Raw genomic sequence first — 26,108 nt, forward strand, 5'->3', positions numbered from 1 at the left:
TCACAAACTATGGGATATATCTGAAAATTGATCAATCCTGAAGTAGTGACAGCCAATCTAATTTGAGGTCCAAGAATGTCAGAACAGTACAGATATCCCCCAAATGGTCCCTTTTTGCAAAGTAGACAGTCCAACGTACTTCATAACAGGCATGGCGAGTTTTGAAGTTGTAATTGTCATAATTTTTCGGAAAATGAATTAAAAGATTGTCACCATTTTTTTTTACATACCGTCACCAGTGCAGTACAGCGTCATATCTGGCATGGCGGTGATCAGGGACACCGACTGGTGACAGTACGAAAGAATTTTTTTTACAAATGTTTTACATTTTCTCTTAAGAATTTTCATATTTCACTATAACCAATGTAGTATGATACCATAACAACATTGTACTACTTTGGGGAAGTGATCAGTTTTAACACAATTTGCTTATAGCAAAGAATTACTTTGCTATAAGCATTTACCTGAATGAAATTGATTCATTCAGGGTTTTTTGTGACTGGCCCAGCTTGTGCATGTGATCGCTGTGACCATTCACAGCTAGACACTGGTATACAATGGATGTCATGAAAGAAAGCAGGTCACATGGTACTGGCAATGGGGTCGGTACACAGATCTGTCATCAGCTGTGTGTGGTACACGGTCGGTATCAGATCGCACCGCAGCACGGCCCTGCGTGCTCCAAAAAGGATGCCATATGGCGTCCAACCGGAGAGACTAGGTGTTTGCCCGGCCGCCATCTGGCTATAGGCCGGGCAGCAACTGGTTAAGTTCTCTTCATTCCTCTTCTCAAGCTGACATGCACACCGTAATATGCACTCACCTTGTGCAATGGACCTCAATACAGATTAAGGTCATAAAACTTGATGCCATATGTGGCATCAGCTATTGCTCCCTCAGTATTCACCATGGATAAAATCACATGCAAAATAGAATGGAACCACAATAGTGCTTTCAATGGTAAATTTATTAAAAGCCCCAAAAACACCTACATTTAAAAAGTACCCACAGTGCTATGCATCTCAGCATGAACAAACATGGGTCATAGCGATTAGAATAGCCCCTGTTCATACCTACAGCGGGGCTCTAAATATAGTATGTGTTGCACTCCTGTACCACAGCTTCCTCAGCAGGCCTGAAAATGTGGAGAAGTCAGATGTGGACATCCTGGCATCCAGGTTTGACAAGCTGAACAGGTTTGTGGCTAAAACCAGAATTCATCTAGCCTTTGCAGCAGATGCTCCAATTCCTTGGACTCCAAGCACCCTGCAGCACAAGATAAAGGGATAGATCCCCAGTGGGGTTCTATTGTTACACAAGAATGTGTTACTCAGACTTCTGATGAACAACCCTGGCCTCTTCCAAACAAACCAGACCTGCTAGCCCAAGGACCCCTGTTCCATTCTGCTTCTCAGTTACTGGCCTGGAATTTGAAAGCCAAGTCCTTAAGGACAGAGGATCTCAACTTTGTATTATCTACTCTTCATAAACACCCCCTTGCAACCAGAGATCTTTCATTAAAAAAAACCTCACCTTTAAAGTTTTCAATCAGGTCAGCAGCACTACCTTGTAGAGAAACCTTTTGTCTTGTACTAGGACAAAGTAGTTATGAGGGCACAAAATTACCCCAAGGTCTCCCCCTTCCACTAGACTGAGGGAATTGCTCTCCCTTCCCTCTGTCCTGCCTCAAAAAAACAAAAAAACAAAACAAAACAAAAAGTCGCCATACACTGGATGCAGTTAGGGCTGTCAAGCGTCTACTTGACAGCCACAGCCTATGTTGTAAGACAGTCCTTGTTTATCCTGGAAGTCCCTGTAATAAGACACCTGCTTTCTGTTCCAACACTGCCAGGTGATAAAGCCATTCCTCTCCAGGAAATCTAACCCCCTTAAGAGAAAGTTCTCCTAAATATTCTCTTTCCCCATCAGTCCATTCCACCAGGGGATGTTGGCATTACCTGTTTAATTCACATCAAGCATCTGTATAAAATTTCAAAGGTTTCCTCTGTCATCTGTTCACATTCTGGCGTTTCAAGCAGTCATCTGTATCTTGTTTAGATTCCTTACAGCCTTGCGTTTGTGGGCCTGTTGCCCACCCCTCAAGTTTTATTGTACATCCCAAGGTCTACAAATACCAGTCCTATACAAAACAGACAACTTAAATTTTTACCTACCTATAAATGCCCTTTCTTGAAGTACAGTACTTGCTGATTGCAAAAAAACCTGGAACCTCGGTGTGATGAGGGTTCACGTTGTGTCAAGTTTAATTCTCTCTTCTGTATTTCACATTAGGATTTTCAGTAAATTAAAATTGTGAAAACTTTCCCTTGTACATTAAAGCAGTAGTAAACCCTCCCTGGGAGTGCGCAGCACCACGATCCGGTGCCCACTGTGTCCTCCGGACACAGTGGAACACCGGATGGTACCTCTGTGTGAGGTAGTAAGCAATATTTCACTTGTGTAAGAGGTAGAGTAAGCAAGATGTCACTTGTGACATTGCTTACAAGTGAAATCGGAATGATCAAAGAGGTCACACAGTACAAGGCTATTCACAACAACATTGTGCCATGTGACAAGCTGTGACCAATCACAGCTTACTCAGCAATTCTCAATGGCTGCAAGAATGCAGCTAGAGAAATATTTTTTTTTTACACCCATAAAGGATGTAAAAGCAATAATCACCACCCCCCACTAGTACAGTGTCACCATGGCAACACTGTACTGCTAGGGTGACAGTATGTAAAATACAAATTATAAAAAAATTTAAAAAAAGTTTAAAAATGATAATTTTTGGTTATAAACTAATTTAGGTTATTTTTTGTTTTACTAAAAATATAATTGAATACATTTTGGCCAAGATTTATGATGAAATATTTGCTAAATTTTATAAGAAACACTTAAAAATTTTTGGACTTCCTAATTTACATAGCAAAAAAAATAAAAATCCCAGTGGTTACTAGTGCTCAGGCAAACTTATCTTTGAGCGCCCAGAGAGGTTTTCCAAGGTTGTGCAACAGCTGTTTCCGGCGTAGAAAGATACACTTCCAGTGGCTACAGGAACATGCCGAGGCACCATCTTTAAAATGTGATGCTGCAGACAAGGAAAGGTGCTCTGGGAACACCTGTTACTACAGCTGATACAAGCCCTATGCACTCCACCATGGAGGAAGGGGACACAAGGGAGCCTAATGTAAGAAAGTGCCAACACTGAGGAATGGGGGTGGGGGTTATTTGGATGGTACAAAGCCTTTGTGTTACATTTTCTTAATATTTTCTGTTCAATTTCTGCAGAGTAATCTTGCAAACAAAGGAGATGTGAGCTGTGGCTCCAAGCTCAGACTCATACCATTTGTGAGCAGTCTCTTGTCAGTGGCAGGATTCAGTCCCCATTAAGTTTTATGCGGAGGAAATTTCTACATTGCGCTCAGTTAAATCTAGTGTCAGATGGGCCTTCCGCTTTAGTCTGTTCCTCTTTAGTGAGCATGTCCCTGTTAATTTACCATCTTTAGATACTCAAGGCATTCAGACAGATTTTGATTCTGATGAGGGTTACTTTCTTGCTCATCAGGGGAAATACGTTCAGAGGAACAGGAAAGATGTGCAGGAAGGCTATGCTAGGTTTCTCTCTGGTGGGAGACTTACCAGCTTTCTAAGGCAATCTATGCATCTGAACATATTGTGGAGGATGCACCTCCTCTGTCTGTTCTGTACAGAAGCCTACAGGAGAAAGAAAAAAAGGACCTTTCCAGTACATAAGGCACTTCAAGATATGATCCTTAAAGAATATGGCCCCTACAAAGGAATAACTTTTCTGGGTCCTTCCAAGCAGGGAAGGAAGAAATCTTTTAAGTGTCCTAAGACACTTAGAGATAGACGCCCCACTTTCATAGGTCTCTAAAGATTGACTTATTTGAAGACTCAGGAGTTAAAAACCAAATTGATAGGAAAGTTGAATCCCTGTTAGAGAGCTTGGGAGGCTTTGGCTCTCATTAGAACCCGCTTTGAATTCTACCAGTTTAGTTGATATCTGGGTCAGCTTAGTACTGTTTAAAGCTTGTAGGAGTGCTGATTGGCCTTGTACTGATCACATTCACTCTCCCAAGAAAAAACCTAGCAATACACACTAAACTGAGCATGTGCAGAAGGGCTACAGGTTCAGTCTCATCAGCGTGGACATTTGAAGAGGGCAGAGATGTCAGGATCAACCCCTTAAGTTCCACAGAGTATAACAAGTATGCTTTACTGCATATACAGACTGATTTTACTGTTGTGGGTTTAGCAACTTTCGTTTCCAGAAAGCTGCAGTCTAACAAAGTTGGTCTTTTGAAAGGAACAAGTGAAATGGAGACGCCTTGTTCACTTCACAAGACCCCATGCCACAGGCAGATAAGTTATGGCAAGTCCGGGGTGTGGGGGGAAATTCTTTTTTTTTTTACGAAGTTTGGAAACAAAGGGGTGAATTCTTTTGTTCAGATTATACGAGAAGGGTACAAGTTGAGTTAGTCTCCCCTCTGCCTCAGTATTTTTTCCACAAGTCTGCCAATAGACAAGGGGCAAGCAGAAGCCCTTTTGGGAGTAGTCTCACCTGGCTTCTCAGGGAGCCCTTGTTCCAGTCAAGCAGCATTTTCAGGGGTTTTACTTATGTACTTATGGTCAGAAAGGTGTCGGGCAATTTCAGAATGATCAAAACAGGTTTCTCAGTTACAAGTTCTCATATGAAAAATATCTACCGTAAGAAATCTGCTTTACCAGGGTGTTTTCATGGACTCCTTCCATTTGCAGGATGCTTGGCTTCATGTGCCCATTCACCAATCTCATCAGAAATACCTGATATTTGCTCAAGTCAGGGGTTGCAACATTAGCAATTGCAAGCACTAGTCTCTTGGCTGCCCGGCGAATATTCAGATTTAGTAGAAGCTATGGCAATTCTGCTTCTCTAGGGTATAGCCACTGTTCCTTACTTGGATGGCCTATTGTCTCCCCCACCCCCCAAAAAATTGCACACTTGAATCTAGTGATTTCAGAACTAAGATTCCTAGGTTGGCTCAATGCAAGTCCAACCCAATACTGCCCAATTGGAATTCCTAGGGTAAAGAGAAGATTCAGCCTCAAATTCAGAAGCAGATTTCCTCAGTCCAGGATCTGCAGAGCCAGCAGGCCATGCTGAGGTGAATCAGGCACAGATCCTCCAATTGATGACAGCAGCTATCCCAGGTATGACTTGGGCCCAGCTGCACTTCAGGGCTTAAGTGCATACTGGCCTCGTGGGACCAAAGCCCACTGTTGTGGAGAGGGTGGTAAATCTTCCATGGGAGAGTTTGTTGGGTCTAAACTGGTTGGTCAAACAGAATTGGGTGGCAAGGTACCCTTGGTCTCAGACCCAGTAAAGATCACCACAGAAGCCAGTTCCTAGGGTGTGGGAGGGGGGCATATTCTGGTTCTCATCAAACTCAGGGAATGTGCAGTCCAGATTTGGAAGAGGTTTTCTCCAACTTCAGAGAATTAGCAGTAGGCTTTGCCCTGAAGTCCTTTTCAGGTATTGCTCGATATTAAGTTGTCTCTTTTCAGACACCGCCACCAATGTGGCATATGTAAACAAGCAGGGGGCACAAGATCCTCAAAATTGTTAGCCCTGGCTTGAGATGTTGGGGAGGGCTGGCTGAAGTCCCTGACAGCAGTTCATGTCAGAGGTTCAGACAATGTACTGGTAATATATTTAAGTCTGAATCCTGATTGAATGGTAATAGGAGTTGAATGCAAAGGTGTTTGCACAGATCACATCCCAATGGGGTATTCCAGAAGTGGACCTGTTTGCTTCCAGCAGGAACAGGAAACTAACATTTTTATTCACTGGAAAAGGACTCTGGCTCTGGGGGTGGGATGCACTGATGCTAGAAACTTCAGCCTGGCTTATGCCTTTCCCCTATAGGTAATCCTGTTGGAATGTCATCAGGTCATTCTCATAGCACCTGATTACGGTCTATCCTCCTTGGGTTCTTCCAGAGCAACTGGATCTGCACCATCAGGGGCTGGTTCTTCATCCCAATCCTCGTCTCTTCCGTCTGATGTCCTGGAAGTGGATAGGAGAATCCTCAGATCTAAGGTGTGCTCAGAAAAGGTAACCAAGATGCTCTTGGGCAATAGGAAACTACTAGACTTCTTCCAATATCTGGAAAACCTCATTCTTTGGGAGGATTAGATCTGGATCAGATGCTACCATTCCCATGGTACTGGATTTTTTTGCAGGCTGGGGTGGATAAAGGTCTAGGAACCAGCACTTTAAAGGTGCAGGTTGTCACACTCAGTATTTCTAGACTGCAGGTTAGCAGAGGACATGAGATTTCTGGTAGCTAGACAGGCACTCTCCCACACTTCTTGAGATGGTTCCCCATGGCATTTGTTTTTGGTGCTGGGAGTACTAATGAAAGACCCATTGGATTGTTTCTTGAAATTCCTAACTCTGAAAATGAGCTCTTTGCTGGCCATCATTTTAGCTAGGAGGGTGGGGGATTTAAAGTCTTCTGCAACGATATTTACCCTTTCAGTAGGACAGTGGTTCTGTGGCTGGATCCTGTGCATCTCAGATTTTCACTGTTATCAGGTTATCACCCTACCTTCCTTTTGCAGTTCCTCCAAAAGTGAAGTTTACATTTTTTGGATGCAAGGAGGTATTTACTAAAATATTTGGATTTCAGGAGGTCCAGTCATCTCCAGATTATTTTTAATGGACCTAACAAGGGCCTTTGTGCCTCTAAGGGCTCAATTGCCAGATGGAACTGGGGAGACTATTGTGTTCTCATACAAGAACTTGGCCCAGCAGCCCCTATCCAGGGTGCAGGCACATTCCACTACAGCACTGGCAGCTTCCTGGGCAGAAAGGGCAGGTGCCTCATGGGAAGACATCAAGAGCAGCAGTTTGGTCCAATAACCATGTGTTTGTGAACACTACCGTGGAGCTTCTTTCTAGCCAGGACTTTGCATTTAGAAGGCAAGTTCTGCAGGCAGTGGTTCCTCCCCAAGATAGGATTACTACTTGTTTATCCTCATGTAGCCGTCCTGGAAGACACTTTGGGAAAACCACAATTACGCTTACCAGTAACTCTTTCCAGGACAGCATCTTTTTCCCACCCAACTTTAGCTTTTTCACATTGTTGGACATTTAAGGGGTTTTTTTTTTAACACGTTTGGTTTCCCCTCACACATTGGTAGGGGTCTTTACCCAACAACTGACGATGGGAAGGGAGGGGCCTTTTTAAACGGTTTTCTGTATTGTGGAGCCAACATTTCATGTAGCCATCCTGGAAGACTCCTGGAAAGAGTTACCAGCAACAATTTTTTTTACACTTGTTATACTTACCTGCTCTCTGCAATGGTTTTGAACTGATAATCTTTTGGGGTCCCTTGCCAAGTGCCCCCCATACCAAGCTGCTTACAATGGGGCCACTTGTGTGGGCTACTGAACCAGCCCTGTGTCCTTAGATAGTGTACAGCTTGGCCACCTCCTCACTGGCTGATGGACTGCAGTGGGAGCCAAGGGCTCCGGCTCCCATTTCTGAGCCTATGAGGAGGGAGAGAGCTACTGCTCATGCAGTGCCGTATTGAGACCAGGTTTAGGCAAAAAGGGAGGGGCACTACTTCCCCCCCAAGAAAATGCATTACGGTAACCCTTCCACCCTCAGAAGAGCTTTAAAACCCACTTCCTGCCCACAAGATGTCACAAGATCCTGGACTTGAATAGCTACAGGCATCATCCAGATATCTTTTCAGCCAGTGATTCCATGTAATGTAAAAGCCATCATAGCGGCTAATTAGCAGCTGAATGGCTTTTACAGACAGCGGGAGGAGACCCCTCCTCCCCTTGCGCCTATCCTGTGCAATCAGGGAGCCCGAGATCTGAAGCAGTGGAGGTGACAAGTTACCACAGAGCTGACCAGATGGTCCTAGGCCATCTCTATTATCCTGGGAGGCCAGCCTCAATGTAATGTCACTTCTGTCTTAACCCCAGATGTCTCCATAAAGAGGACCTGTTGTGCCTTATTTTGATCACAAGAGCTGTTTAACTTTCTTGTGATATGAAAAAAGTGATAAAATAGGGACAGTGCAAAAAAGAAAAAAATGTTAAAAGCACCATGTCACCTTGTTTTTGCACGCAGAAGCGAACTGCATTCGCACACGTGAGGTATTGCTGTGACCGTTACAGCCAGATAATTCTAGCACTAGACTACATTAACTCTAAACTAGTAACCTATAAACATTTTTAAAGCATTGCCTATGGAGGATTTTCAAGTACCACAGTTTAGCACCATTCCATTTTAAAGTGCCACATATTAGGAATCCATTTACATCTTTTATAGTTTACCAAAAAAGGGTTAAATTTCTCATTAAAATATTTTCCAAAAAAGAAAAAAAAAAAAAAACACAAACACGTTTGAAAAATCACTGCACAAATACTATAATTGCAACAACCACCATTTTATTCTCTAAAAGCTCTGCTAAAAATATATAACATAAAATATGTTTATATGGAGAGAAATGCCAGTATTGGCCTGAGCTGCAAGCAGTTAATGTGTCACTAAACCCACATCAAAGAAAAAAAAAAAAAAAAATCAAAAAGCTGTATTACATGCTGTTCATACCCATTCACGAAGATTTGTTTTCTTTATTCTGCAAAAATCCTGGTTGATCCAGCTGCTCTCATCTCTGCCTTCTGTTCATGTCCCCAATTCATCTTGGGATTTTGCAGCTGTAGAGGCAACGCTGCCCATGCTCAGTTTTCAGTGCGTTTCTATGTGGAGCATTTCATCCTATCACATCTGTACAGCCCATGTGACTATAGTCTTATGTGGGCATATACACAGTGATAATGACAGCCCGCTCCCTCTATGCCCACTAGCCAGCTAACAAGGTCTGCAGAATGTGACATGTAGATTTAGGCTGGCCATACATTATACAATTTTGAGAATTTTGCTTTAGACTTACTAAACCATATAATATGAGGTCAAACCTAAACACTTTCAATTGTATCCAATTAGGCAGGCCGTTGCACCACATAGTTGAAGGCAACGTAAAGGAAATCAGGTAGAAATTTGACAGAAAATTGTATAGTGTATGGCCAGCCTCAGGGGCGGACTGACAACTCATGGGCCCCCTGGGCAATAGGGGGATCATGGGGCCCCTGTGTCCTTGCCCAAACAAAAAATCCTATGAAAAAATGTACCAGGGGCATCTCATGGGGCCCCCTACTGACCCCGGGCCCTTAGGCAGTGCCCGAGTTTCCAAATGGTCAGTCCTCCCCTGTCCCTGTGAATCCAAGACCCAGGCTGGAGGGGCATGAATCCGCCTGTGACAGGCGGTACGCCTAGCCCATGTTTCCACAAAACAGATTGGATAGCAAATATATTTGTATGCCACTTAAAGCAGTTTATTGATATTTATTTTTAAATGTTCCAAGGCTTTATTGTGAACACATGACCAGCAACAGAGGACTAGGGGCTCCTGCTTAGGTCTTCCTGCAGACAGGCTGCTAGAGATCTGGGTCATGTGACAGCTGAACAGCTACTTGGGTAGCTTTCTGTATTCAAATGAGCGTCATCATCCACATAGAGATATAAAGGACGTGTAACCAGTGTGCTTAGTATCACTTCAACATTGAACATTTTAGAGTGTAAACATTTTCTATCAGCAGACTCACATTATCTAAATAGACATGTACAGAATACACTCACTTCATAACTAAACCTTGGAGAGCTCATGAGCCGCCCACCCCTTCCAAATGTGGGAGGAAGTCAGAGTTGGGTGTACTATCACCTTAAACCTTCCTCGCCTGTTTATAAGCACACCCGGCCCATTACACACAATGAGATTCATACACCATCCCTTCTCGCCCTACATATAGCACACAACTCCGGCTGCTCCGCGGGGGCCGAGCAACAAGCACTAGAAATCTGGCGCCTAGTTCAGAACTCCCGCCCGGGCTTATGAATACCACGCCCCGTGCAAACAGGCCTACTAGAACACCTCGCCCACGTGCACCGCTCGTTTTCCCGCCAGCCCCTCCTCGTGTGCGTTACAGGGTTCCACCTGGAGAGACACGTGACCTCCGCCCAGGAAATTACCTCTCACTCCGCCGCCTACGCTAGGCTCAGTCCTGCTGTAACACACAGCAACCAATCAGACGCATTCTCTTTCCTAACTAGCTGGTTGCTATAGGCGGCTACACATAGCCCCCGACTTTCCTATAGAACACTGCCTGCCCCCTCACCCAGCCATGGCATGCAGTTCATGGAACACACAGCCCATTCCAAACTGGAAGCCGCTACCATTCCAAACCACACCGGCCTAACAGGTGCCGCTCCTTACCAGCGGGAAGGCCATAGCTCGGGTCCTCCTCGGGATGGAGGAAGGTTCTCTATTAAAAGGGAGTTCAAGGCGCTACTTCTTTCTTTTCTTTACGTGCTTTTGCAACCAGCTGCACGTGTCCCGTCCGCTCCTTTATATCTCCCGCCCTCCAATAACGGGAGCCATCCCGCTGATTGGCTGCACCTCTCCGCGGGGTGGGCTGTGCGGGGCGCGCCTAGGGCGGGGCCACCGCCTGGTACAAGGCGGACCTTGCACATGGAGGGAGCTGATCACACTGAGGCCGGTACAGATATCTGCTCCAATGTGATTCCACGACAGAACAATGTTGGGTTGTAGAACTTAGAAAAGAAAAGCATTTTTTTAATTAGAATTAAAAACTAAAATAAACCTTGGAAAATGTTTTATTGCATCATGAGTAGTGGATGCATGGCGTGGACTTCCTGCAGAGGTAGGAAATCATTACCGCAGGACTGAACTCGCCTTCAATCCAGCAATGCGCCATCCTGGAACTCCCTGCTGGCCACAGACAACTTCAGGCAGCCGTCTAGCAGCTGCTGTCATTGGCCGAGTTGATGTCACCCCCGCGTATGCGTCGGAGTTCCAGCCTTGGCATTGCCAAATGTGGGCAGTGAGCCTCGCTTAGGATTGATTGGCATACAAAATAGACAAAGCATGTCTCTTCTGCGTTATAGATCCTGCCTGTCACCCAGTTTAATTTCCTATCATAAAGTTTCACTTTAAGGCGGAGTTCCAGAGAAACTAAGAAAAGTCAGCCGCTACAAAAACTGTAGCGGCTAACTTTTAAAAAAACAGCCACTTACCTGTCCCGCAATCCCGTGGTGTCCTCCCCGCAGCACACTTCACTGGTCATCCTGTATTCCAGGTGCCGGCATCTTCAGTGTGGGCACCCAGCTGTGATAGCTTGCGGCTTCACAGCCGGGTGCCCACTGCGTATGTGCAAGTAGTGCTGCGCTTCATGAATGGTCCTGTAGTCTTCTGGGACCTGTCATGTGTCCCAGAAGACTACGGGGAGGGAGGACAACTTCAGCTTCCGATCGCCTAGGCAATCAAAGCGTATGTGGGAGCGGGTACTCGCCCCCCCCCCACTTCCCAAAGGTGCCAATCCTTAACAGGAAGCAGAACAGGCCTTTTAGGTGGAGCTCCACTTTAAAGGCTCTTTCATAGGCGGTTTGGGGGCAGTAAAAATGTGGCTCAGCAGAGGTTGTACAGCCCAGCTGAACTGTGACAATACAGCCGAACAGGGCTGTACACATGCCACAGCCACAACATTTTTAAACTGGAGTTTGACAAGTGGACTGTCAAACTTTCCCCATTGAGTTCAATAAAGCTAGAGTGGAAGAGACAGCTGGCAGTTGTAGTGCATTCCAGGAAGTTAAACCTCCATTCAGCTATTTAAAGAAGAACTAAAGGCAAAACATTTTTTTTCATCATTTTAGATAGAGAGGGTTATAACCCCTGTCAGATTTTTTTTGCCATTTGTGTCCCATTGGGGAGATTTATCTTCACTTCCTGTCCCATATCCAAACAGGAGGAAAGGAAATCCCTGCAAATTAAAGGAATTCAATGGGGACCCCCAGGTTTCCAGAACTAGTGCCTCCCGCTGGAAGATACTTTTCTTGGGACAACCCAAAATTTGGGATGTTTTTTTACTTTCACTTTCAGCCCTGGTTCACACTGATGGGGTGCGGAATTCACAGTGTTTTCTGTGCTAATTCCACACCGAATTAAATCGACCCCATTCATGCAAACAGCTGTGGGTGAGTATGTTAAGTAAACACCCTGAAAGCGGTCCGCAAAACGCGGTGTGATGTGCAGAATCGGATCGCATAGGTGTGATGTGCAGAATCGGATCGCATAGGTGTGATGTGCAGAATCGGATCGCATAGGTGTGATGTGCAGAATCGAATCGCATAGGTGTGATGTGCAGAATCGGATCGCATTAACGTGATGTGCAGAATCGGATCGCATAGGTGTGATGTGCAGAATCAGATCGCATAGGTGTGATGTGCAGAATCGGATCGCATAGGTGTGATGTGCAGAATCGAATCGCATAGGTGTGATGTGCAGAATCGGATCGCATTAACGTGATGTGCAGAATCGGATCGCATAGGTGTGATGTGCAGAATCGGATTGCATAGGTGTGAATACCCATGTGATCCGATTCTAGTGCCGACTAAACAAAGGATCCTGCACGTTTTTGGTGCGGATGTGGTGTGATTAGAGCCATACAAAATGTATGGATCACATCGCCCCGCACACAAATCGCATGTGATTTGCAAAGGAATGCGGTGCGGTTCCCATGCGAATCACGTGATATACTGCACTGCATATATGTGAACCCAGGCTCAATGATAACAGTAAACAGGACAACTGGAGAGGGTGAACCTCCCCAATGGGGACACAGAGAGAAATAAAAACTGATAGGTGTTCAAATCCATCTCCATTTTGACCTAAATTAAAAACAAAAAAAGGTTTTTCCGTTAGCCCTGGTTCACACTGATGCAGTGCGGAATTTGTAGCGTTTTCTGTGCAAATTCTACACCGCATCAGAATTGCACACCGTTCATGCGAACCGAGGTGAGTGTGTATGATAAGTTAACAACACCCTGAAAGCGGTCCGCAAAACGCAGTACGATGTGCAGAATCGGATCGTATAGGTGTGAATACCCATGCAATCTGATTCTAGTGTGGACCCAAAAAGGGTCCTGCACCTTTTTGGTGCGGGTGCGGTGAGATTAGAGACATAATGTATGGCTCCAATCACACCGCACACAAATTGCATGTGATTTGCACAGGAAAGCGGTGTGGTTCACATGCGATATCCGCACTGCATATATGTGAACGCAGGCTCAGTTATACTTTTAAGCCTCATGCACACAAGGTGTTATACAAACTCCCCTAGAAGCTTTTCCTCCTGGCATCAGTATTTTTGCAGAAAACACGCCTGACATTTATAAAAGTGTCTAATGCTTTCCAAGTGTTTAGGTGTATCTACAGGCATCAAGTGCTTGGGCCTTACTTCATATTATTGGCCAGAATAAAAATGTATTCTGGTCATTGAAATGAATGAACGCTAAAGTGCTACACGTGCCTAGCGTTAACACGCATTTAGACATGCTTACAAGCGTAAAATGTTTTTCCTGCCAAAACGCTGCTGCTCCTAGACGCACTGGCATTGGCTTTATTTTTCTTGCCTCTAAACTCTTCTGCCACTAAACACAGCTAAAAGTCTATGGGGTTGATTTACTGAAACTAAATAGGCTGTGAACTTGGACGTGCACTGAAGGAAAATAGGCTGTGCACTTGGAAGTGCACTGAAAGTGCAACTGTTCTAGATCTGAGGGAAACATGCAAGGAAAATAAAAAAATGCATTTCTGCGTTCACATGATTGGATGAAAGAAATCAGCAGAGCTTTGCCTCATTTCAGAGTTTCCCTCTCATCTAAAGCAAGTGCACTTGCAGTGCACAGCCTATTTGCCTTTAGGCCTGGTTCACACTACATGCGTTTCAGTTGTGTTTTTATGCATCCAAAACACACAGAAAATAGGTTATATGGTTGTCAATGTCATAGTTGTCATAATGCCATAATGTCATGGGTAGCACAGTGGCTAAATGGTTAGCACTTCCGCCTGGCAGCACTAGGGTCATTGGTTCAAATCCCAGCCACGGCGCCTCCTGCCTGGAGTTTGCATGTTCTCCCTGTGCCTGCGTGGGTTTCCTCTGGGTACTCCAGTTTCCTCCCATACTCCAAAGACATGCTGGTAGGTGAATTGAATGCTGTCTAAATTGGCCCGTGTATGTGTGAATGTAAGTTAGGGACCTTAGATTATACACCCCTTGAGGGTTAGGGACTGATGTGAATGTACAATATATATGTAAAAGCGCTGCGTAAATTGATGGCACTATATAAGTACCTGAAATAAATAAATCAATAATAATAGTTCACATCAGTGCTTGCAGTTCCAGTGCAGAAAAAAAAGTAGAACGTGCTAATGCTGAAAAACTCATGTTTTTAATGTGACTTTACACAGCTAACCTTACCAGCGTTATCAAAATGTCCAGTGTGCATGAGGGCTAAGGATCCATTCACACTTAAGTGACTTGTCATGCGACTTTGGTGTCCAAAGTCGCATGAAAAGTCCCCCCCCATGTTTCCCAGTGGGTACCATTCATATCTGTGTGCCTTCAAAGTAGTTCCTGCACTACTTTAGTCCGACTTCCAGGTGACTTGACGGCCATAGACTTCATGTAAACCCTCCAAAGTCGCATTAAAGTTTCACTTAAATGTGGTAAATGCGACTTGTGTGTGACTTTGTGCAGCAGAAAATATTATCCTTGGTCAAAGCCAAAGTCGCACTCATCCAAAGTCGCACCAAAGTCACTTTAAAGTTGCATTAGGTTGCACTGTAAAGCCGCAATGAAAATCGCACGATTTTGAAGTCACACAAGTGTGAATGGAGCCTTAATATCAAAATCCGGTACAGAATGTCTATCATAGAGGAAAACCATGCATAGGTCGATTATAACTATATTAGCGAACTCACAATCACACAATCGTTTTTGCATTACCTGTTAATTTTTTAGGACAAGCCATTGGGAATCTACCGCCTTCTTCTAGGTCCAAGAAGTACTATTACACAGGCATTTTGCAAAATATTGAAGCATATCTGAACCAAAAAAACAAAGCTGAATATATTGCAGGTTAGCACTCTTAAAATGTAACGGCTGCATTCGTTTTCCTTTTTCAAGCTGTTGTTCGCTTTATTTTTACCTGACAATTCTACAAATAACCTACTTCCTGTCCCTGGATGACTGTGCTCATTTCTCCACTGTGTCCATGGGAGCAGTCATGGTTGTCACACAGTGTATTGGAGGTCCAGTGTTCCTGTGGGGATTGCCATATACATGCTGTCCTTTATAATGAGCTGTTATACCATTATCATTTGTGAGTATCTCACTATCTGCTACTTTTATCAATAAATGTCATTTAGGTCATGCACTAGGCCAGTGCACCCTCTGTTTGTTTTCTTTATACCTAGTGTTCTGGACTTCCCCAGTCCTTTGAGGGCAGCAAGGCATGCAACATCCAGGATCTCCCAAACGGATCCATAGCTACATCGAGTTCACCCCCAAGCACAGGAGTATTTAGTGTTTACTAAATGGTTGTTACACAGGCTGGACTCAAACCACTTGCCTTCCGGAGGATTTACCTCAATTCCTGACCAGGCCATTTTTTACGATACAGCTCTGCATTACTTTAACTGACAATTGCGCAGTCATGCAACGCTGCATCCAAATAAAATTTACTTTCTTTTTTCCCACAAATAGAGCTTTCTTTCAGTGGTATTTGATCGCCTGTGCGTTTTTTATTTTTCGCACTATAAACAAAAAAAAGACCGATTTTGAAAAAAAAAACCCAATATGTTTGACGTTTTGCTATTAAACATGTCCAGTAAAAAAATTAAAAAAATCAAATTTCATCATAAATTTAGGCCAAAATGTATTCTGCTGCATGTCTTTGCTAAAAACAAATCCCAATAGTGTAAATTAATTGGTTTAGGTGAAATGGCGGTATATGTACTGGATTTTTTTTTTTGTACTAGTAATGGCAGCGATCAGTGACTTACAGCAGGACTGCATTCTGACACTGGGGGGAACTGATTTGGTGTCACTGACATCCTCAGTGACACCAACACAGTGATCAATGCTAATAAAAAGCACTGACACTGTACTAATGGCACTGGGAAGGTAGGGGTTAACATGTGGGGCGATCAAAGGGTTAACTGTGTGCTGTTTTACTATGGGGGCTATGTGTGTTTCACTGTAAGCACACTGCTTTCAGAGCCATACAAAGCAGTGTGCAGGAGTTGACAGGGGAGAGATCTGTATTGCTTACATATAGGTCTCTCTCCTGTCGGAAATCCTCGGAGATTGCCGGGAATCACCGGCCTGGACCCAGTGATGGACAGTCGAGGCCTTCAGCTCACAGAAAGTGATAAGCACACTGCATTCTAGGATCCCCACTTGCTGAAAATGTATTGCAGACCCTTTTTAGAACTGTGTTCAACCAGGGGATACTTAGATTTTCTGATTTGCAACGTTTTCAGTAGCTCAAAGGTGTTGAAGGCAGAGGACAAGCATGGGCAGCAATGACAGCCCCTATATTTCTCAGTGGAACTAAACCTTTCTGTTTATAACCAAGGAAGCTGCCATCTTAGCCTCTCTGATCTGCCATGGTGCTGCACCATGATCATTGATCAGTTATGACACCAGCCATTTGGTGGCTTGACAGTTTGAGTTGAGAGCAGAAGCAATTGTGAGTTATCACTCATTGCGTGTCTTGAATGTAACTGTGTTGGGAAATCCTTTGCAGAGTATTTTAAAGCAGAACTCCGGGCAAAAACTTCTTTACATGTCCTTGTTGATGATTTCCTATCTTCACTGAATATATCATCTATCTTCTGGTTTACTCAGTAGTTGCTCTGAAATAGCCTATTCATTTTCAAATCAAACTGTTTTCATGTGTTTTCCTGTAAGACCGATGGCCAGGGGCGTATTTACCAAAAAGGCAAACAAGGCATTTACCTAGGGTGGCATCTTTTAGGGGGGCAGCAGCATTTTTCAGGAGGGCAGCGCCGCCTCCCTAAAGAAGGGATGGAAGAAGAGACACACACAGCATGGGGACCAGGTGGGATCTGAGAGAGGCTGTGGGCTGCTTGATGGTGTATGCAGAGCCTGACTCTTGTTCCCTTGGATGTCCAGAGCTGTGAAGGTGAGTGTCTTCTCTCTCGCCTGGGTGCATGTGTGTGTGTGTGGGGGGGGGGGGGGTTGCCAGTGTATGAAGGGGCAGTGGTAGTGGAAGGATCTCTTCTCTTCTCCGGTGGGGGCTAGGGTGTTATTGGTCAATGTCAGGCACTCTTCGTGGGGGAGGGGGGTGTTGGTCGTTGTCAGAGTCACTGGGGGGGAGCTGATTTTTGTGTTGCCTAGGGCAGCACGAAACCTAAATACACCACTGCAGATGTCTGCTATGCTTCCTATTTCCCCAACCACGTGTCTTGGCACATCCCTTCTGTAGTTCTTTTTCCAGAAAGCATTGATATAATTCAGCTCCACTTGCAGTGGTGGGTGGACCGAGACTCTCAGACACATTCAACATGTACAGACCTAGTGTACCTGCTCACATTCACTATAACTCCCTGTAGTTGATGGGAACTGTAGTTTCCTTTTACTGCAGAGAGAGAGGAGAGGATGTGATGTAAAGGGTGTACTAATGGGTGATTTTTTTGCCTGTCCCAGAGTTCTTCTTTAGGGCCTTTAGATGAAAGTGTAGTTTAATCCAAATCTGATGACAATTTACTACTGTGTGATTTGAGCATATAACTTTAAATTGCATTATATAGCAGCTATGACAAAGTGTTCAGTGAAAAATAATTGAACAACCTAGACCAGCACAATGAAACAAGAGAGCACTCATAAAGGTAATAAATATAGAGTGAAGTACTAATGTATGTAGGAGTATAACACTTGCTGAGAACTTCTCTGGCAATAAAAGAATTCTTTAAAATATAATGGACCTCAAAGATGACTTGCAGTATGTTATGTTCATTATGGGTGACCTTATCCATGAAATACAAAGTATTTACATTTTCCCATGTTTGTATACAGTATACTGGTTTTGGTTTTGACACTGGATATCATTCAGAACAATTAGACATTAAATTCTTAATCTTGCCTTACTACATTCAGCAACCAAAGGAACGCATGCTGGGTATTCAGTCTTTATTGTAATGTTTAGAAGATAAAAAAAGAAATTAAAGTGGTTTTAAGGGCTGAAGGTTTTTTACCGTCATGCATTCTTTACATGAAGGTAAAAAACCTTCTCTGTGCAGTACCCCCCCCCCCCCTCCCCAATACTCACCTAAGCCCCCTCTCGATCCAGTGATGTACACTGGAGTCCTGGCTATCTCCTCATTGTCTGAGACAGCAGCATGAGCTCCCGCTGCTGTCAATCACAGTCAATCACAGACAGTGAGCCAATGAGAAAAGAGAGGGGGTGGGGCCAAGCTGCAGCTCCATGTGGGAATGGACGCATGGAGCAATGGGTGCCCCCATAGCAAGCAGCTTTCTGTGGGGGCACCCGACAGCAGGGAGGGGACAGGAGAGCCTGCGGGGGACCCGAGGAGTATCTGGGCTGCTCTGTGCAAAACCACTGCACACAGCAGTTAAGTATAGACATGTTTGTTATCTTTAGAAAAATTTTTTTTTAGTATTGGTTTAAAGAGATTAGTTGAACAGTGGGCATTGACAGACTGTCCTCCTGCCTGATGATGCCATGTTCCAGGGCTGAGGCCTGTATGAACCATCGGCATGCAACCACTGGATACTCTCAGACCATCAATTAACTTTTTAGCTGTCTGTAAAGATCACACTTTTCCAGTTCATCTTCAATGTAAGGAGCATTCTCCTCACTGTCCACCAATGTAAAGGACATACTAACCACTGACCATCAATATAAAGGGGCATTCTTCCCACTGACCTCCAACGTAAGGAGCATTATTTCTATTGAACACCAATGTAACTACATATTTTTTCAACTGACCCTAAATGTGCCAGTTTTTGTATCCTGAAATGAACTGTCTGATTACCTGGTTACTTGACCAGGTTTGTGTTTGGATTTGTTCTGTTGGATAAAAGCCTTCTAACCTTTGACTTACCTAATAATCCCGTCTTCTGACTCTGTACAACCATGGGTGAGTAAAAATGAAGAAATGTGAGCGTCCCATCTGTCTCTTAAAGAAGAACTCCAGGATACGCAAAAAATTCACCCATTAGTACACCTCCTGCACAAAACACTAAACAGTTAATAAAATTCTGAAAATCCTTACCATTTAGGAGAAAAGTCTAATTGAATGTTCATGACCTCATCTCTGTAATTCAAAAGATAATAGCATCTGCTCTGTCAAGGGGTGTAACAACAGTGATTACATCATATCCTCTCTGCTCTCTCTGCGGTAGAAGTAAACTACAGGTCCCATCAACCACAGGGAATTGTAGTGAATGTGGGCGGGTACATTAGGCCTGTAAGTTGAATGTGTCTGAGAGTCTTGATCTGCCCACCACTGCAAGTGGGGCTGAGTTACATCACTGCTTCCTGGAGAACAGAACTACAGAAGGGATGTGCCAAGACAAGTGGCTCGGGGAATAGGAGGCATAGCAGCCACTGGTCTTACAAACAGGAATCCAAAGCGAATTAACAGTTTTATTTGAAAATTAATAGGCTATTTCAGAGCAACTACTGAGTGAAGCAGAAGATGGATGACATATTCAGTGAAGGTAGGACATCTGCAACAAGGACATGTAAAAATGTTTTTGCCCAGAATTCTGCTTTACCAGTATATACTACAGAGCGAGAGGGAGCAAAGGCATTTTCTCTGTATAGACACTTACTTGGAAATAAAAATCTCCATTCTTACCCACTTAAATTGAGTTTATTTGTACCCCTTTTCGGCACTCTGCATTCCCCCAAAGGCCGGGGGAAGACTGTGATTAGCCATAGGACCAACCTTTGGATAATTGTTTGTGTGCAGTTAATGTTAGTGTGTAGGTAAGGAGCTGGATGGTTGTACACATGGGTGGTGGTTAGTTTTTTTCTTTACCCTCATATTCCTCCCTTTCAACAGGTGGTAATGGACAGTATCTTATTTTATTTCTTTAATATATATATATATATATGTCATATTGCTATTTTTTGTAGGTGGATTCTGATTTGTTATTAAAACCCATATGAAAGCACACTTTCAGTCCCGAAGAAATGGGACACTTGCAAAACTCATAGGCAGTCAGATATACTGTTCTGTGGCTTACAAATATATAGTATGTCTGTTGTAGCTAAAACGAAGATCCTGTTTATTTTATTTTGATGTATTTTTTATTTTGATGTATTTGGTGGTATTTTTTAAAACATTTTTTATACAGTAAGTGTATTTTTTTGCTGAGTAGTTGGAATGGTGAAAAATAAACAATAACATCCTCTACATGCCATGTTTCTTTACAATTGTCTTGATTGGGATGATGCCCCCATGGAAATATCTTATTGACTTGCTCTTGATAGTTTGTGATGCTTTAAAAGCCTTTATAGGTTACCAGTTTAGAGTTAAATGAGAGGTATGGTGCTAGAATTATTGCTCTCACTATTATGTTTACCTCACATGAGGGGTACAATCACCGTTTACGTATGTGCGTGTTCACATTTGCACGTGAGCACAAGGGGATGGGGCACTTGGATGCACAGGTATGTCCTAAGAGCACGAAGTGGTTAAAGTGAAATTAAACCATATCCTTATTCTCCCAATATAATCCATACACATCCACTACTGTAATATAATTTTCATGAAATAATTTCTTACTATGTTTTTCTGCCTCCTTGTAACATCTGCCATAAGCTCTTGAACCTCTCCTTTTCTCCCTCAGATCTGTTTTTTTTTGAATGAGCAGTATATGTTGTGATCATGTGCACTGCTCTATGCACACTACAAATCCCATAGTACACAGTCCCTGGTTTCTCCCTGGAGCAAGGAAGAGAGGGTGGATAGGTTCCTACATACTATACCAGGGGTGGGCAAACTTTTTGACTTGAGGGCCGCAATGGGTTCATATATTGGACCCGGGGGCCGGACCAAGAGTAGATGAATGATGTGTATGTGTCATCCATAGTAAGTATAGTAATATTCCCCCATAGTAAGCATAGTAATTCATCCCCCATAGTAATTCATCCCCCATAGTAATTCATCCCCCATATAGTATGTAATCCCCCATATAGTAATTCATCCCCCATAGTAATTCATCCCCCATAGTAATTCATCCCCCATATAGTAATTCATCCCCCATAGTAATTCATCCCCCATATAGTAATTCATCCCCCCTATAGTAATTCATCCCCGATTATAGTAATTCATCCCCCATATAGTAATTCATCCCCCATAGTAATTCATCCCCCATATAGTAATTCATCCCCCATAGTAATTCATCCCCCATATAGTAATTCATCCCCCATAGTAATTCATCCCCCATATAGTAATTCATCCCCCCTATAGTAATTCATCCCCGATTATAGTAATTCATCCCCCATATAGTAATTCATCCCCCATAGTAATTCATCCCCCATATAGTAATTCATCCCCCATAGTAATTCATCCCCCATATAGTAATTCATTCCCCATAGTAATTCATCCCCCATATAGTAATTCATCTCCCATAGTAATTCATCCCCCATATAGTAATTCATTCCCCATAGTAATTCATCCCCCATATAGTAATTCATCCCCCATATAGTAATTCATCCCCCATAGTAATTCATCCCCCATATAGTAATTCATCCCCCCTATAGTAATTCATCCCCGATTATAGTAATTCATCCCCCATATAGTAATTCATCCCCCATAGTAATTCATCCCCCATATAGTAATTCATCCCCCATAGTAATTCATCCCCCATATAGTAATTCATTCCCCATAGTAATTCATCCCCCATATAGTAATTCATCTCCCATAGTAATTCATCCCCCATATAGTAATTCATTCCCCATAGTAATTCATCCCCCATATAGTAATCCATCCCCCCTATAGTAATTCATCCCCCCTATAGTAATTCAATTTACTTACCTTTGCTCTGCGCGTTCCTCTCGCCGTGTTCCCGCGCCGTTCCGGTCTTCAGGGCGGACTGGGAGAGGAGCCTAGCTCCCCTCACGTTCGTCACGCTGCCCCGCCTACACACATCCTGACAGCCATCCTGACAGTATCACGCTCTGCGGGCCGGATTAAAAGGTCCGCCGGGCCGTAGTTTGCCCATTGCTGTACTATACAATGGGACCGTGGAAAACAAAAGTAGCATCCCATCCATTACAGCAGCAAAGAAAAGGAATTCGGAAATTTGGAAGAAGCTGAGAGCAATAGAAGGGAAATTTTTGATTCAAGTATACATATTTATAGAAAATCTGTTTTTAACCACTTCAATACTGGGCACTTTTACCCCCTTCTTGCCCAGGCCAATTTTCAGGTTTCAGCGCTCTCTCACTTTGAATGACAATTGCGTGGTCATGCAACACTGTACTCAAACTAAATTTTTATCATTTTGTTCACACAAATAGAGCTTTCTTTTAGTGGTATTTAATCACCACTGGGGTTTTTATTTTTTGCTAAATAAACAAAAAAAGACCGAACATTTAAAAAACAAACCCACGTTTTTCTTTGTTTCTGTTATAAAAGTTTGCAAATAAATAATTGCTCTTCATAAATTTAGGCCAAGATGTATTCTGCTACATATCTTTGGTGAAAATAACCCAAATCAGTATTTATTATTTAGTCTGTAGGAAAGTTATAGAGTTCATAAACTATGGGATATATCTGAAAATTGATCAATCCTGAAGTACGGATGGCCAATCTAATTTCTTGAGGACCAAAAATGTCAGGACATTACAGATATCCCCCAAATGACTCCTTTTTGCAAAGTAGACAGTCTACCATATTTCATAAGAGGCATGGCGAGTTTTTTGAAGTTGTAATTTTTTTTCGTCAGAACTTTTTGGAAAATTAAGAAATTAAAAAAATGTTCACAAATTTTTTATTACATACTGTCACCAGTGCAGTACAGCATCATCATATAACTGGTGTGGCAGTGATCAGGGACACTGACTGGTGACAGTACGAAAAAAGAAATTATAATTTATAATTTTTTTAAAATAATTTTATTATTTTTTTTTTTATTACATTTTTCTTTTTTTTACGATTTTCTTTTCATATTACACTATGACCAAAGTAGTATAATGTTACAATTTGTACACAATTTGATTGCTTATAGCAAAGAATTTCTTTGCTATATGCAAGCATTTAACTGAATGAAATCAATTCATTGAGGTTTTTTTGTTGTGATTAGCTGTGATTGGCCACGGCTAATCAAATGACACAGATGGGCTGTCTTGCTAAAGAAGCTGAGGGTAAAGGTGATGGACTGTCGAAGCATGTCTCAAGACCTAAACTCTATTGAGCATCTGTGGAGCATCCTAAAATGGAAGATGGAGGAGCGCAAGGTCTCTAACATCCACCAGCTCCATAATGTCGTCATGGAGGAGGACTCCAGTGGCAACCTGTGAAGCTCTGGTTAACTCCATGCTAAAGAGGGCTAAGGCAGTGGTGGAAAATAATGGTGGTCACACAAAATATTGACACTTTGGGCCCAATTTGTACATAAATAATGTAATCTTTGTTAATATTACATATCAATCATTCCCTGCACAGCATGTGTTGAATTCAACAGATCATTATAAATTGTATAGGCTGAAATCTAGACAGTACAAGATACATCACTGTTTTCACAATGGACTTTAATAACAGACTCTACAATTTTAATAAATAAAGCTGTACTGCTGACACTGAAAATAATACAATACATGAGGTGGGAAAGATGCCACACAAGTCAGAGTAATATCAGTGTGCACGCACCAATGAAGGGATTCATTTATTACCATGACCATAGGTATTTAAAGATAGCACAGAGGCTACACACTCTCACCTAAATGGGATTTCAATATGATATTTTTCTCTTTTTGATCAAGAGCACCTACAGTTTTAATCAGCTTCATTAGCGATCTATAGAACATTGTCCCATTGCTTCCCTTTAAAAAGATAAATATAACACACATTCTGCATTGTATCTCATGTGTACATCATTTCTACCGTTAATTAACCTTTTACAGACTAATATCTTGTAGAAAATTGACAGAAACATTATTGGGCATGAAAGTTTTAATGCTATAAGGCCATTTTTCTCTATAATTTACCAATCACATCAAAGAATGATAAAAATTCACCACTTGACTGAAAAGACATTTTGAGTATAGACACAATTATCCTTTTGAATCCAGCCTGTGTGTGACCATGTTCTGGGTTCTGATCCTTTAGAGGATATTAAAGTACAGGTAGTCATTTTCGTATTTATATGTAGATAATGGTAGTGGTGATGGTCAATCTAATTATTTTTATATTCAAAATGTGGGATCAATTCTTGTTTGACCAAACTGACAACTTTTGGGGCATACAAAAAAATCCTCTGATGTAGTGACTATCTATGAGCTGTTCAGAATTTTATATTAGCCCGGGATGAATTCTGTGGAGACAACCCATCTTATTGAGTGTGATTGTGTTAGCAGCAATGATAAGACTGCAAGATGTCACATCTGATCTTCATGCATCCACATATCTGTCTCTTGATGCTGTATGAGGGATTAAAACCAAGTCTCAGGGTCGCCATATTACAAACATCACTGTGTTAATGCTTGCACAATGTCCTTTGCCAACATCGTTGCAATCACCATTTTTTCACTATTGATAGTCAGCAATGTAGAAGAATCATCTTTCAGAGTAAGCGTCACCAGGACAAGTGTTCCACTGGTTACTGTCTTTGCTGCAAATCTGAAATGATAAAACAGTAAGCCAAATTAGTTATGTGAGAAAACAGAGCTATTATGTTATTCTAAACTTCTACAGTTTAGAGTAAGGCTGTATTGTGAGATATATAATGCTTTGCAAAAGGATTGTTAGGAAAAGCTTGAGTGGGTTAATTCCTGAGTACCATTCAGTTTATATGTTATTTGTCATGTATATTCATACTCTCAATCATTAGAACATTAAACAATAATGAATTAAATGTACTTAATTGCTAGAACCAGTACTGGGACAAGTTAATCTAGGGCCCAGGGCAAGGATGTGGAGCTCCACCCCCACTGTTAATGCATGCTGTAGAATGAGTTTACTATCCTGAGTTCATTCTCTGCCCCCTTGTTTCGCTGTGCCCAGGACAGCTGTCCCTCTCTTCCACCCCTTGTCCCAGCCCTGGCTAGAACTATACGTTTATTCTATTAAATTTAAATATTAAATCAGATAACAGAGCTAGTAAGCAAATGTACAAATAAAAACCACATAATTATAACAGTGAATATTTCATCAATCATAATATATAACATCCAGTGAACAGAAATAAAATAAAAATGTCCATGTGAAAACTGAATTCAAGTGACAAATAAAATCCCTTCTTCTCCAAAGAATATCAAATGCTGTCTAGGAGCCGACAATACACCACGATGTGAAAAAACTCCTTCACCTCCACATATAGATGTCAGAGCCTCATACCAGACAGGATGGACCATAAAATTAAAAAATGGTCATAGAACGCTCAACTGGAAGATGTGCAATCACAATCTCATCATAGTTGACCAGCAACCATAGAGGAGGATACTCCAAAATGGTTGGACCATGAAAAGGTGAAGGTAGTAGCACTACAGGCTCAAATGGTGGCCATGGTAAAAAACAAAAAAGATTGCATACATAGTGAAGTATGCCCAAAAGGATCTTTATTCATTAAAAACCACCGTTCCCATTCAAAGAAAGTTCCAATACAGGATAAAAAACTATGTTTACATAAGCAATATGGATAGCTGATGGCTCCAGCGTGGACAAACGCTCAACACACAAGCTGACGTAGCAACGCGATGATGTCACACATACCAGCCCTGCCATACACGTTTCGTCATGTAGGAAATCCCTTGGAATTCAGTTTTCACATGGACACTTTTATTTTATTTCTATTCGCTGGATGTTATATATTATGATTGATGAAATATTCACTATGTTATAATTATGTGGTTTTTATTTGTACATTTACTTACTAGCGCTGT

At 42.4% G+C, this 26,108-nt stretch overlaps 1 protein-coding gene across 14 annotated transcripts in view; it reads right to left on the reverse strand.

Moving 5' to 3' along the window:
* Window positions 1-23,742: 23,742 nt before the first annotated feature.
* The window catches only part of LOC149434226 (AP-3 complex subunit beta-2-like), a 151,503-nt gene continuing 149,137 nt past the window's right edge, over window positions 23,743-26,108 (reverse strand). For all 14 annotated transcript variants that reach the window (XM_089663982.1, XM_089663980.1, XM_089663983.1 and 11 more), the window contains one exon: window positions 23,743-24,846. In XM_089663982.1, coding sequence (XP_089520108.1) covers window positions 24,696-24,846 — 151 coding nt within the window. In that variant the 3' untranslated portion in view covers window positions 23,743-24,695. The remainder of the gene's footprint in view (window positions 24,847-26,108) is intronic.

Source organism: Staurois parvus, unplaced genomic scaffold (assembly GCF_062004578.1).
Source record: "Staurois parvus isolate SC_StPar_1 unplaced genomic scaffold, SC_StPar_1.0 ptg001805l, whole genome shotgun sequence".
NCBI classification, from domain to species: domain Eukaryota; kingdom Metazoa; phylum Chordata; class Amphibia; order Anura; family Ranidae; genus Staurois; species Staurois parvus.